Source organism: Lactuca serriola, chromosome 1 (genome assembly GCF_051521515.1).
Source record: "Lactuca serriola cultivar US96UC23 chromosome 1, Lser_US96UC23_V15, whole genome shotgun sequence".
NCBI classification, from domain to species: Eukaryota; Viridiplantae; Streptophyta; class Magnoliopsida; order Asterales; family Asteraceae; genus Lactuca; species Lactuca serriola.
Window position 1 is genome coordinate 123691845 of NC_136408.1, and position 16025 is coordinate 123707869.

A 16025-nucleotide genomic window follows, 5' to 3' on the forward strand; every position below is an offset into this window, starting at 1 on the left:
GGGTTTATAGTCTTGGATAACTTGCATGTACAATACAGAAACCTAGATCCAAGCATTAGGGTTTGTATGAGCACATAGGATGTTCTTATGACTAAAGCCCATCATATACCACTCTAGGTAAGTATAGTGAGAAGACTCACCTCGATGTCTCGGTAAATATCTGTCTCGGAATAAATGTGATCTAGCCTCCGCCTAATCACACAAAGTAATACACTCATAAATACAACTACACTCAACCCTAAAGGTCAACAAGGTCAACGGTTAACTTTGACCAGACTCGGCGAGTGCACTAGGGCGACTCGGCGAGTCTATATGTGTCCACTGACTCTCTTGGATCCTCTCTAGACACGCCGAGTACTTCTCTGACGCGACGAGTTCCACCTGGAATGAATCGTGGATCCACCACGACTCAACTCGCCGAGTTTCAAGAACAACTCGGCGAGTTCCGGCATGACTCAGTCCCCCCAACTCACCCTGACTCACTGAGTCGTTCCCTCAACTCAACAAGACCACTCACTAAGTGGTTACGGGCAAACTTCATGCTACTCGCCGAGTCTGTTCTTCAGACTCGGCGAGTTCATGCCATGCATAAACTCAAACCCACTTCTGAGGTCAAATATGTTCCACACAATCAGAGATCTGGCCTCCCCAAGCATGATAATCACGTAAAGTCCAAACGTTGGCGCTCAAACAACATCTATTTGCTCCTATATGATGTTTTAGCCCCATATCTCATAACCCTTGGTCAAAACTCCCATGAATCCTCATAAAGCTTAAGGAATAAAGCTTCTCTGGACCTCTATGGATCCCATTTCAAGCCTCATCACAAATAGGGTCGAATTGGACATCAAATCTAACTAACAAAGGGGTCAAGAAACCCTAAACCCCCATGTTCATCATAACAACAGAAAAGGGAGCCAAAATATACCTCCAAAATGATGCTCTGAGCTCCAAATTCGAAGGATGCCCACCTCCTTTGCCTCCTCTTGGCTAGAATCTCCTTTGCCTTGCCAAACAATGCTTAAAAGGTTAACAAAGGCCTCCTCTCTCTCCCAAAACGCTCAAGATCTCTTTAGGGTTTCTCTCTGGGGTTGGTGGCCGCAAATGACGGCCATAAGCCCCTTTAAATAGGTCTCAAACCCTAGAAATTAGGGTTTCATTAAACAGTGTGGACTCGCCGAGTCCAGACGCGAACCCGCGTGCGAAACCGCGATCCTACTCGGCGAGTTTAGACTCAAACTCGCCGAGTCTCCTCACATCAATCAAAAATAAAAGAATAAAAATAATACCTGGGAATCCGGGTGTTACAATTCTCCCCCACTAGAATCAGACTTCGCCCTCGAAGTCTCGCTTTGCAAATAACTCTGGATGCTGCTCACGCATCTCACGCTCCGGCTCCCAAGTTAACTCTGACCCTTTCCAATGCTGCCACTGGACCTGCACCAGTGGCACCTCTTTATTTCTCGGGAATTTGATCTTCCGATGTCTGATCGCCACTGGTCTCTCAGCATAATTCAGGCTCACATCCACCTGAATATCTTCTAGTGGCACTACTGCCGACTTGTCGGCTACACACTTTCGTGACTGCGACACGTGGAAAGTGTCGTGAATCTGACGCAACTCTGCTGGGAACTCCAAACGATAGGCTACCCTACCTACCCTCGCGACCACCCTGAAAGGACCAATATATCGGGGCCCCAACTTGCCCCTCTTCCTGAATCGAATCACTCCTTTCCAAGAAGAGACCTTCAGGAGCACAAAGTCGCCGACCTGAAACTCAAGCTCGGACCGGCGTCTGTCCGCATAACTCTTCTGACGACTCTGAGTGGTCAACAACCTCTGTCTGACCTGCTGGATCTGCTTTGTCATCTGAAGCACGATCTCGGTATTACCCATCATGCGCTGCCCTACTTCTCACAGCAGATAGGGGTCCGACACCTCCTCCCATACAACAGCTCAAAGGGCGGCATGCCAATGCTCGAATGATGGCTGTTGTTGTAAGTGAACTCTGCCAAGGGAAAAAACGTGTCCCAACTTCCGCCAAAATCCAACACACATGCTCGGAGCATGTCCTCGAGCGTCTGAATTGTCCGCTCACTCTGCCCGTCGGTCTGGGGGTGGTACGCAGTACTAAAATGCAGTTTCGTTCCCAATTCCTCATGAAACTTCTTCTAGAATCTGGAAGTGAAACGTACATCTCGATTTGAGACAATCGAAATCGGCACTCCATGCCGCGATACCACCTCTCTCACGTACATCTCTGCCAACTTCTCCGCGGAAGAGCTCTCACTGATGGCCAGGAAGTGAGCACTCTTTGTCAACCTATCCACAATCACCCAAATTGCATCGACACCCCTCACGGTTCTTGGCAATTTGGTGATGAAGTCCATGGTAATCTGTTCCCATTTCCACTCGGGAATCTCTAATGGCTGGAACTTACTATGTGGACGCTGATGCTCGGCCTTAACCCTGCGACAGGTAAAGCATCTCTCTACAAACCATGCGACATCCCTCTTCATACAGGGCCACCAATAATCCTTTTTCAGGTCCAAAAACATCTTAGTGGCCCCGGGATGGATCAAGAATTTCGATCGATGAGCCTCCTCCATCAAAATGGTACGCATCCCTCCCACGGACGGTACCCAAATCCGACCCTAAAATGTCATGAGCCCCCGACTATCAGTAACGAACTCCGATATCAGCTCGACAACTCGTTCCCTCTTCTGGCTCTCAGGCTGCACAACCTCAGCCTGGGCCCCTCGAATAGCATCCATAACCGGGGTCATCACCGTCAATCTCAAACATACATCTCGCAATAGGGCACTCTCCGCCCTACGGCTCAGTGCATCGGCTACAACATTAGCCTTGCCCAGGTGGTACATGATCTCATGATCATAATCCTTGACTACGTCCAACCACCTCCTCTGACGCATATGTAGGTTGGGCTGATCCATCAAATACTTCAAGCTCTTGTGGTCCGTGTATATCGTACATCGAACCCCGTACAGGTAGTGTCGCCAGATCTTGAGAGCGAACACTACCACTCCCAGCTCCAAATCATGCGTGGGATATCTCGACTCGTGAGGCTTAACCTGCCTCGATGCATATGCTATCACATGCCCCCTTTGCATAAGCACCTCTCCCAATCCGGATATCGATGCGTCACAATAAACCACAAAATCCTCCATCCCTTCCGGAAGGGCTAACACTGGGGTTCGCATAACTTCCTGCGAAGTGTCTCGAACGAGGTCTGCTGCTCTGGACCCCAAGAAAACGCAACACCCTTCCGGGTCAACTTGGTGAGGGGCACAACGATCTTGGAGAAATCCTTAATAAATCTCCGATAATAGCCGGCCAATCCAAGAAAACTCCTGATCTCGATGGGTGATCTCGGCACCTCCTACCTCATAACCGCCTCAATCTTGGCCGGGTCGACTAAAATCCCCTTCTGGTTAACGAGATGCCCCAAAAACTGGACCTCTCATAACCAGAACTCACATTTGGAGAACTTGGCATAAAACCTCTCCGATCTCAGAACTCCGAGGATCTCCTTCAAATGCTCCTCATGCTGCTCTCTGGATCTCGAATACACCAGAATGTCGTCGATGAACATGATCATCGAGCGATCCAACATTGGTCTTCACACCCTGTTCATGAGATTCATGAACACCGCTGGTGCGTTGGTGAGTCAGAAAGGCATCACCACGAATTCGTAATGCCCATAACGAGTCCGAAAGGCTGTCTTCTGTACGTCCTCCTCCCACACCCTCACCTGATGATACCCAGACCTCAAATCGATCTTGGAGAACCAAGATGCTCCCTGCAGCTAATCAAACAAATCATCGATCCTTGGCAACGGGTAACTATTCTTGACCGTTAGCTTATTCAGCTCACGATAATCGATGCACATTCGGAGCGAGCCATCCTTCTTCTTGACAAAAAGGATAGGCGCTCCCCAAGGCGAACTGCTCGGCCTGATAAACCCCTTCCCCAACAGTTCTTGAAGCTGCGAGGACAACTCCTGCATCTCCGGAGGTGCAAGGCGATACGGTGCCTTAGCGATAGGCGCAGCTCCTGGAACCAATTCAATACCGAACTCTACCTGCCTCTCTGGAGGCACACCCAACAAGTCCTCTGGAAACACATCCGAAAACTCACGCACTATCAGAACCTCATCAAATGACTTCGGTCTCTCAACATTAGCCCTCGCATCTATCACATATGCCACAAAACCCATACAGCCCTGCTGTAGACTCTGTCTCGCTCTGGCGGCCGAACAAAATGTTGACCCTGAACGCGTACCCTCGTCGTACACCGTAAGAACTCCCCCACTAGGGTCTCAAATCGACACTAATTGACACATGCAGTCTATCACAGCTCCATAACGGCTCAGCCAATCCATACCCACAATCACACACACGTCGCCCATCGCGATCGGGACCAGATCTATCGGAAACTCCACACCGAAGATCTCAAGGACACATCCTCGAATCACATCCAAAGCATACACAACTCGCTCATCAGCTATGGAAACTCGCAGAGGTCGATCCAATACCTCTCGACGGGTACTAATATGCTGACTAAATGTTATGGAAACAAACGACCGACTCGCACCCGAGTCAAATAACACCAATGCAGGCACAAAATTCACAAGAAAAGTACCTACGCATATGATCATATAAGCATAAAATCTCAACTCAAATAAAAGATGAAAAGAAAATACATACCAGCCACAACATTAGGCGCTGCGCGGACCTCCTCCGCGGTCAACTGAAACGCTCTCCCACGAGCCCTCGGGGCCTCGGCCTTCACCGGTCGAGCCTCGGTAACCCTAGCAGCAGGCGCATATCCCTGCGCTGATCCCTGAAGAAGCTGCGGGCACTCGGCCTTCCGATGGCCGGTCTGGTTGCAATGAAAGCAAACCGAGAATCCCTTGGGGCATTCCCTCACGATATGCCCCTCCTTCCCACACTTGTAACATACTCCAGCCTTGCACGACCCCTCATGACTCTTACCGCACTTCCCACAAGTGCGGCCCTTCGCGCCCCCAGATCTCGAATCAGCGAGTCTAGCCCGCTTGGCTGCCGGCTGAGACTGGGCCAGCCACTGATCCATCATCTGAGACTCAGCCTCCTCCCTGGCCTAAGTCTCCAGCTCGATCTCCCTCTTCTGGGCATTTTCCTGGAGCTCAGCAAATGTCCGGTAAGTCGAGTTCGCCACGAACTCCCGTATATCTCTCCTCAGAACACCCAGATAACGACTCATACGAGCCTGCTCATTCGACACCTGCTTAGGGAAAAACATCGCCCTCTCATGGAACTTCCTGGTGATGACTGTCACTGAATCAGTACCCTGCTTGAGGGTCAAGAACTCCTGAATCAACCGTTCCCTCTATACCGGGGAACATACTCCTCTCGAAACATAGCAGTGAACCTCTCCTAGGTCACCTCAGAAATCTCAGCCAAAGTAAAGTTCGTCGTCACGAACTTCCACCAATCCTTCGCTCCTAGGCGGAGCTGGTTCAAGGCGAACCGAACCCTCAAGTGCTCTGGACAAGAGCATGTATAGAAACATGCCTCGATGTCAGAGATCCACCTCATAGCGGCAATCGGGTCCTGCGCCCCATCGAACTCTGGTGGCTTCGTGTTGCTGAACTGCCGGAACAACAACGAGTCACCTCCCTGAGGTCTGGCAGCAACAACAACAACAATAGCTGCATCTGCAACAGCCTCAGTCAACGCGGCGTACCGCTCATCAAAAGTCTCGATCAATGTGGTCTTGATGTCTCCAAACATCTCAGGAATCCCATCCCGGATGGCAGCAACCACCTCCTCATGAATCATCCGACGGATCTCCTCGTCGCTGACACCACTGGTCTTAGGTGTGTGTCGAGTCCCAACCATGATGTCTCTGAAATACAACAAAAATTATCAGAGATTCGATCGAACATGCTCATACTCGATGACGCAACCTTACTTGTCCTCCGTCGTCCAAAAGATTCTTACTTGAAATGCCCACTGGTCCGGTGTCTTCAATAGTATGGGCCCAATACTACTGACCACACCGCACCAGCATTCCCTTCAAGTCCTCCTCCTTGGATCTTGGATTACAAGTACTCTATTCTCATGACCTCCTAACTGCTATCACTCGCCCTCAAAGCATCTCAGCAGCAGAAAACTCCTAGGCTAAGGCATCACAAATCAGGCCACTCTAGTCCTAATATGTATACTTAGCCTACTCTAGCATGCATAATATAACATATCTCATAACACATAAAGTAAGGGTACTTTTGGGGAATTCGTCGCTCGGGCGCTGGCTGATCGTACACACGGCTCTGCTCTGTTTGTCTCAAAACTCTGTTACTCTTTTCAAAATTTTATTTTATTATAAAAATTCTCCTCAATTCCTCAGTTTGAGTTCAGATACGCCCGAAGATGCATCCGAATCCCTCAAACCAAGGCTGTGATACCAACTTGTAACAACGAAAAATTTCAAAATTTTTTTTTCATTTTTAAAACCATCATTTTTCACAAAATAACATCAACATATTGTTTCAAATGTATTTATCACAAAGACATCTCCCCAGAATCCAAAACATAAACTCCTCAAGTGTGTACGGATCATGTCGGCGCCTTCCCGCGCTCATCACTGGTACCTGAAACACATCACACAACAACTGTAAGCATAAATGCTTAGTGAGTTCCCCAAAATACCACATACAACACATACGCCACTCAAGGATATAATACGACCCTCCGGTCGATGTGTCTCAGCGGGACCCTCCAGTCCCGTAGCTCGTTGGACCCTCTTGTCCGGTCATAGCTTGTTGGGCCCTCCGGCCCGATCTGTATCGTTGGACGCTTCGGTCCGGTCTATAACAACATACAACATACACATATCACATAGCACATAATCTCATACATAACACATAAGACCCTCTAGTCTACACAATATACCACTCTAGGTAAGTATAGTGAGAAGACTCACCTCGATGTCTCGGTAAATATCTGTCTCGGAATAAATGTGATCTAGCCTCTGCCTAATAACACAAAGTAATACACTCATAAATACAACTGCACTCAACCCTAAAGGTCAACAAGGTCAACGGTCAACTTTGACCGGACTCGGCGAGTGCACTAGGGCGACTCGGCGAGTCTATATGTGTCCACTGACTCTCTTGGATCCTCTCTTGACACGCCGAGTACTTCTCTGACTCAATGAGTTCCACCTGGCATGAATCGCGGGGCCACCACGACTCAACTCGCTGAGTTTCAAGAACAACTCGGCGAGTTCCGGCTTGACTCAGTCCCCCCGACTCACCCTGACTCACTGAGTCGTTCCCTCAACTCAACAAGACCACTCACTGAGTGGTTACAGTCAAAATTCATGCTACTCACCGAGTCTGTTCTTCAGACTCGGTGAGTTCATGCCATGCATAAACTCAAACCCACTTCTGAGGTCAGATCTGTTCCATACAATCAGAGATCTGGCCTCCCCAAGCATGATAATCACGTAAAGTCCAAACCTTGGCGCTCAAACAACATCTGTTTGCTCCTATATGATGTTTTAGCCCCATATCTCATAATCCTTGGTCAAAACTCCCATGAATCCTCATAAATCTTAAGGAATAAAGCTTCTCTAGACCTCTATGGATCCCATTTCAAGCCTCATCACAAATAGGGATGAAATGGACATCAAATCTAACCAACAAAGGGGTCAAGAAACCCTAAACCCCCATGTTCATCATAACAACAGAAAAGGGAGCCAAAATATACCTCCAAAATGATGCTCTGAGCTCCAAATTCGAAGGATGTCCACCTCCCTTGCCTCCTCTTGGCTAGAATCTCCTTTGCCTTGCCCAACAATGCTTCAAAGGTTAACAAAGGCCTCCTCTCTCTCTCAAAACGCTCAAGATCTCTTTAGGGTTTCTCTCTGGGTTTGGTGGCCGCAAATGACAGCCATAAACCCCTTTAAATAGGTCTCAAACCCTGTAAATTAGGGTTTCATTAAACAGCATGGACTTGCCGAGTCCAGACGCGAACCCGCGTGCAAAACTGCGATCCTACTCGGCGAGTTTAGACTCCAACTCGCCGAGTCTCCTCACATCAATCAAAAATAAAAGAATAAAAATAATACCAGGGAATCCGGGTGTTACATAAATAATTAGCCTCCCATGGCTATATCTCGATAAGGTTCCTCCGCTCGTGTGTCTTAGTGAGGACCCTCTAGTCTCACGGCTCGGGTTGGACCCTTCGGTCCTATATCTCAGTGAAGACCCTTCGGTCTCAGGGCTCGGGTTGGACTCTCTGCACCTATCTCAATAATGCACAGAATAATATACAACATAAATCACAAAGACAAAATGCATAATATCACATATCTCAGTATAAGCACAAAAGACCCTCTGGTCAGTAACACAAATAACACCCTACGATCGCACAATAATTACCACTTAGGTAAGTATAGTGAGAAGACTCACCTCGTAAGTAAAGCAAAGTATGTCTTGCACTTGGACTGTCGGTCTAAACTCTGCTTATCATATATCGCAATCATCTCTAATTAGTAATTGATACTAACAACCTCCAAAGATTTTAGGCTAATTCCTTTTCTAAATCTCAGAAGGGTAAAAGACCAATTTACCCCTTCATGGCCTCCAAAGTCCATAACTTGACCAAACCCTAAAAAGTTAACGGAAGTCAACACTCAAGTAAACAATCCATGTTTACTCAACTTGTCGAGTGCATTTATGTGACTCGTCGAGTTCCTTCTATTCTCCAAATATTGGGAAAATTCGAGTCAACTTGCCGAGTTGTCTCACCAACTCATCGAGCTTGCACAGTGTCCAGAATATCAGGTAAAACCCCAACCAAATCATCGAGTTGGCTAACCAACTCATCGAGTTCCTTCAGCCTTTTCTCATTCAAGCGCTTTTAAGCGAACCCAAGTCTCCAACTATAGATCTAATCTTATAGGGATAAAATACCACGTAAAGTTGTAAGCTTTACGTCCATGCTTGGCATATAGGGGCTAATCTTGCCAAAACAAGGCTCAACAAGGGGTTTAAGGCATGGAAGTTGGCCAAAGCTTAATAATGCTTGAGTCCTTAGGCCTATGGGGCCTAATAGTTTCCAGATCCGAAGTCATAGCTTCAAAGCATGCTCAAAACCAAAAATGACACAAGAAGAAGCTAGAAATGGACATAAACTCTCTAATGGACAGATCTAACAAACAAGTGATCAAGGTAGTGACTTTTTATATTCAAATGGTTGCTACAACTGAATGGATGCTAGATCTACGGTCTCCTCATTACAAGTTCTTAGATCTTCGATTTTCTCCAAGGAATGCACCAAAACACACACACACACATACTTAGCCTTACACACTCTCAAAATGGTAGGTAGCTCGATTAGGGTTTGTGTCTGGCTGATTAGGTGATAAGGGAGGTGGGGTAGAGGACTTAAGGTCCTTTAAATAGGGTGCAAACCCTAAAAATTAGGATTTTCATACTCAACTCCAACTCGTCGAGTTGGTTCTAAAGTTCACGCACCCATCTCAGTCCCTACTCGACGAGTCGGGGCCTCCTACTCATCGAGTTTCCCTATAAATATGAATATAAAACAATTTAAATTTATACATGGGATTCAGGATGTTACAATTCTCCCCCACTAGAATCATACTTCGTTCTCGAAGTCATTTTCTGGAAACAGCTTTGGGTACTGCTCGCGCATCTCAGACTCCGGTTCCTAAGTCCACTCAGATCCCCTCTGGTGCTGCCATTGAACTTTAAACAAGGGCACCTCCTTATTTCTCAAGATATTCACTTCTTGTCTAATATCTCCACCGGCCTCTCAATGTAGTTCAGGCGATCATCGACCTGATGCCTTCTAAAAGGACTACTTCTGTCTCGTCGGCTACACACTTCCTTAGCTGGGATACATGGAAAGTATCATGAATCTGGTTCAACTCCTCGGGAATCATTAAACGATATGCTACCTTCTCTAATCGATCAATCACTCTGAAGGGACCAATGTATCTAGGGCCCAACTTGCTCCGCTTCCTGAATCGGATCACCCCTTTCCATGGGGATACCTTCAGGTGGACAAAATCGCTGACATGGAACTCTAGCTCGAAAAGTCTCCGATCTGGTAACTCTTCTGATGACTTTAGGCCGTCAGCAACCTTTGTCTAACCTGCTGGATTTGCTCTGTCACCTTAAGCACTATCACAGTTCTCCCCATCACTCTCTACCCGGCCTCCTCCCAACAGATGGGAGTCTCACACCTCCTCTCGTATAAAAGCTCAAAGTTAGGCATCCGAATCCTGGAGTGATGGATGTTGTTGTATGAAAACTTAGCCAAGGGTAGGTAGGAATCCCAACTCCCACCAAGTCCATAACACATGCATGTTTCATGTCCATGAGCGTATGAATCGTCCGCTCGCTCTGCCCGTCTGTCTGTGGGTGGTATGTGGTGCTGAAAATGTAGCGGGGTACCCAATTCCTCATGAAATTTCTTCCAGAACCTGGAAGTAAAATGCACATTACGATCTCACACTATCGATGTTGGCACCCCATTGCATGCCACCACCTCTCGAACGTATAACTTGACCAATTTCTCCGCAGAAAAGCTCTCACTTATAGCCATGAAGTGAGCACTCTTCGTCAACCGATCTACAATCACCCAGATCGCATCGACACCCCTCACAGTCTTCTGTAATTTGGTGATAAAATCCATAGAAATATGCTCCCACTTCCATAGGGGAATCTCGAAAGGCTACAATTGGCCAAGGGGGCACTGGTCCTCTACCTTAACCTGGCGACAGGTTAAACATCTCTCGACTATCCATGTCACATCTCTCTTCATGTAGGGCCACCAATAATCTTTTTTCAAGTCCAAATACGTCTTAGTGGCCCAAAGATGGATCGAGAATCTCGACCTATAGGCCTCCTCCATCAAAATCTGTTAGCCTTACTCGTATATGGCACCAGTATCCGCCCATGGAAGGTCATAAGCCCCCGACAATCAGTCTCAAACTCAAGAATCTACAAGATCACCTGCTCTCTCTTACAGTTCTCTGGTCTTATGGCCACCACTTGGGCTTCTCGGATGGTATCTAAGACTGGCGTCTTTACCGTCATCCTCATACACACGTATCGGATCGGAGCGCTCATTGCTCTACGACTCAGGGAATCAGCTACCACATTAGCCTTGCCAGGATGATACAAAATCTCACAGTCATAGTCTTTCACTACATCCAACTACCTCCTCTATCTCATATTCAGGTTGGGCTAATCCATAGGTATCTCAGGCTCTTATGGTCTGTGTATATGGTACATCGGACACCATAAAGATAGTGGCATCAAATCTGAAGGGCGAATACTACCGCTCCCAACTCCAAATCATGGGTGGGATATCTCGTCTCATGAGGGTTCAACTGCCTCGACGCATATGCTATCACGTGCCCTCTCTACATCAACACGACACCCATTCCCAATATGGATGCATCACAGTAGACCACAAAGTCCTATACTCCCTTCGGAAGGGCTAGCACTGGAGCTTTGCACAATCTCTGACGAAGAGTCTCGAATGATGCCGACTGCTCAGGCCCCAAGTAAAAATAACACCCTTCCTGGTCAATTTAGTGAGAGGAATATCAATCTTGGAGAAATCTCTGATAAACCCCCGATAGTAGCCTGCCAGGCCCGGAAAACTCCTAATCTCGGATGGGGGCCTCGACACCTCCCACTGCATAACTGCCTCAATCTTGGCCGGGTCGACCAAAATCCCATTTTGGTTAACGAGGTGTCCTAAAAACTGAACCTCTCGTAGCCAGAAATCACACTTGGAGAATTTGGCATAAATCCACTCCTTCCTCAACACCCCAAGAATCTGTCGAAGATGCTCCTCGTGCTGTTCCCTAGACCTCGAGTACACCAAAATATCATCGATGAACAAGATCACTGACCGATCCAACATGGGCCCACACACCCGGTTCATGTGGTCCATGAACGCTGCCGGTGCATTTTTGAGCCCAAAAGGCATCACCACAAACTCATAATGCCCATAACGAGTCTGAAAGAGCGTCTTTTGGATATCCTCCTCACAGAACCTCATCTGATGATAGCCAGATCTCAAATCAATCTTCAAAAACCAAGATACTCCTTATAACTGATCAAACAAATCGTCGATCCTTGGTAGTGGGTAACAGTTCTTAACCATCAACTTGTTCAACTCCCGCTAGTCGATGCACATGTGAACCGTCCTTTTTCTTGACAAAAAGGATCGGCGCTCCCCACGGTGAGCTACTCGGTATAATGTTTATGTTGCCATCTCAGTCCCTACTCAACGAGTTGGGGCCTCAAACTTGTTGAGTCGCCCTATAAATAAGAATATAAAACAATTTAAATTTATACCTGGAAGTCGAGATGTTACAGAAGCTTTGAAAGCCAATGAAAAAAGAACATGAATTGAACTAGAAACTTTAAGGATAACAAGAGTAAAAAATTTCAGACAACCAAGGTTTTCAAGAGCTCTACTAATAAAAGAAATGTGTAACAGTACATTTAACTAAGTTTGATAACTAAAAGAAAATTGTAATAAAAGAAAAGTTTAATAAAAGCAAACTAAAACCAACAACGAATACAAACAAATACCTGCAACAACCAAACAAACAAAACTTTAAACAATAACCAAAATGGACAAACGATGAACAATAGCAAACGATGAACATTAATGGTGATAAACACTAACGATGAATAGTACCATTGTTGAACAATATGAACGATGAGTTGTGAAACAACTGACAAAAATGTGTCGCGATTTCACTAAAGGAAATACAAACGGAATTATAAAATATACTCAAAATTTTCAAACGTCACAGCTCCACGTTCGCGAAGAGATTTACAAAACTGCATCGAAAATATCGATCAAAGGCATTTTTTGAAACGCGATATAATGATCGCGATACGAAAATCAATGAAAACCGAACAAAACAAACAAGAAAGTGACGAAATAACAACAATAATATTGTCAAAACCATAAATTTGAACAAATCAAAACAAAAAAAGAATACATAAACGATTTAGAAAAGCATACCAAACAATCGTAAAAGACGGACCGAACATGGCTCTGATACCATTTAACTAATAAGAATCTACAAAGAACTTAATAATAATATAAAAATAAAACACTCAGGGTTATATTGTTCATACAAAATTGTTAATACAAAAAAAATAAAAAATAAAAAATAAAATAAGACTATAAATATGAAAAATAAAAAAAATAAAAATAAATAAAAATAAAACTATAAATATGAAATATATGTAGGGTTTACTATAAGCTAAACATAAAAACCAATAGAAAACCAACACAAAACTAATATAAAATGAATCCAAATAACTTATTATACAAACAGATATGTCATTATAAAAAACATTAATCAATAAAATATAATTATACCTAACATTTAATTTTTATACTAATACTTATTTTCCAACAAAAAGATCCAAAAGTTGAGTTACTTTTGTTTGGGGTCTAATGAAAGAATAATCTTGTAACTAATTTAACAATTTTAAATTGAGTGCTCTTTGGAAAAAAAATCTTTAATTGACTAATTATTTAACTTGAAAGCAAATCTCATGATCAGTTGTTATTATGGTTATATTGATTACAATATTTAACATTACCCATATTTAACAAATTGGATGACGAATATGTAGTTTGGTTCTTCGCCGAATATTGTTAATGTTGTTATACATGCATATCAAAGAGATGATTGGTACTCAGGAGTTGCTTATCAACATATGAGACGGAAAAGTTAACTTAATTTAATGATTGGTATTCCTAATTTACTCTAATCGATGTATATACTAGTTTGGTTTCGATTTAAATGGTACTTGATCAACTTCTTTGTCCATTGCCTTTAATACATACCAAATGATCAAACCAAAAAAAAAAAAAAAAAAACCAAACTATTGCTCGTTTTTACTTGCAATACGTATTAATCATATCCAAAACAATGACATGCAGTAAAACAAATGGAATTCTTACATATCCTTCAAATGAATGTGAATAAAAGAACATATAGTATCATCAAGTAATCAAATTAATAAAAGAATTTGTATCTATCAATTAGTCTTTGTAAAGAATGTAAAGTCTTGACTTTGACTTTTATTGGTTGAATTTACCACGATAGGGCAAACGACCAAAATGCCATAAAGACGGCTACCCCACTGGCGACGCAAGCCATGTCAACCCGTCGTTCTTTCCTCTCCATATTCTCCTTTCTCTCTCTCCTCTTTCGAATGAACTCATCGTATCTTTCTTTTTGCTCCTCTCCTCCGCCGCTATACCTCCTTCTCCGCCTCTGGGCCACCGTAAGTCCTTGTAAAATCACCATACTCTCCTTTCCGCTCAAACACTTGCTATCCATGTCAAGTACCGTTAAGCTAACCCTACTTACGTTTAATACTCCGCAGACTTCTTTCACTCCGCATGTGATCTGTATGTTGCAGTTTACGTAATCCTTATTATGCAGGAGAAAGGCGGGGACGATCACTACGGCGAACGTCACCTCTAGGTCGCCGGTCAACCAGTTCCTTTGGACAGAAACAGGATTTACGCTTGATAGATTCACTCCCCGGTTCTGGCTTGGGTCTATCATAATCCAACTCAACGTCATGTTCTTTTCAAGATTCGACAGAAGTGTCTGATCTTCTCCGGCGAATTTAACGGCCGAAGGTACGATTTCTTTGGGTCCAAGAAGATCAATACGAAACGGAGACGATTGGAACCAGTCGCTGGGGGTGGTGTTGGTGGATTCAGCCTTGGAGAATATGAGTTCGTCGTGGTATCTGATGTCGACGGAGGAGATGATATTGGTGGTTGGAGGTGATGATGTGGTGGTGGAGAGGTGGTGGCTGGGAGATGGGAAGGAATCGGAGTAGAAAGAACGGTAGCCGGAAGGGAAGTTGGAGATAGCTTGGCTGACTAGAGGGTCGGCGATGGAGGGCCAATTGGAAGAGCATATATCGGACCAGAGTTTGTGATCGGAGCAGAGGGTTTGTAGCTGAGTAGATGTACAGCCGGCGGCGGCGAGTGTTTGACCGTCGAGTCTGGTCAAGATGTGGGTTTTGATGATATCTTCATGAATATCTGCTATTGCCATGGATTTCCTTGTTTGTTCTCGAATGGCGAATGGATAGGGTTTATGGAAAAGCCGAAGTCTGTCGTGGGGTATATATATCGTTTTCTAAAATGGATAGTATCAAAAACGCGCTTTTACTTTTACATAGTTTCTATTTAACCCTTCACGTAAAGTTTTTTAGTCGTTTTCGTCTTATAATATCAATATATAATGTTCTATTTCGTTTCCAAATAATATAAATATTTCTGTTTTATGTTTTAAAATTATGAAAATAAAGATCCGAACTAAGCCTGCAAGGAGATATACTATAGTCAAGAGGTAAAAACAAATAACAGAGAAGAAATTAGATATAAAGATCAAATCCTCAGCTGTAATTACAATTTAAAATTACATCATTGTACAATGTCCTCTCAATATGTTTGACTTTATATTTGTTGTTGTTGTAATAAAGTATTATTTATGTAAACATCAGAACGGCTTGGCCGGGCCGCCCCACCTTTGCCAAATTGCCACTATCTCTTATGTCATACCCAACGGAAAGTCCATAGGCTCGTTTAATTTGTACTTTGTAGTTTAAATAATTGGAATATAATATTTATATAGTTTAGCTAGATTCTAACATTTTTTAAATATTTTGTTTGTTTGAAATTTTTATTTTATATTTGTAAATATTCCTTAAATCATTTTTAATCATTTGACTATTACAGAACATTGCATGTGGTCATGTGTATAAAAAACAACCATTAATAAGACCATTTCTCATAATGCCATAGTGGAGATTATTGGGATGGAGTATAACGTAAATCTCAGGTTGGATGCATACTATAAGCATTTGGTTGATAGTAGTCGTGTCTGTGAAGAATCCGAAGAAGTGGAAAACC

General features: G+C 44.2%; 1 protein-coding gene across 1 annotated transcript; it reads right to left on the bottom strand.

Annotated features, from left to right (window-relative positions):
• Window positions 1–14005: 14005 nt before the first annotated feature.
• On the bottom strand, window positions 14006–15217 carry LOC145098249 (F-box protein At2g27310-like). The gene has a single exon (XM_079035905.1). The coding sequence runs from the start codon at window positions 15163–15165 to the stop codon at window positions 14182–14184; it is 984 nt and encodes a 327-aa protein (XP_078892031.1). The 5' UTR covers window positions 15166–15217; the 3' UTR covers window positions 14006–14181.
• Window positions 15218–16025: the final 808 nt, after the last annotated feature.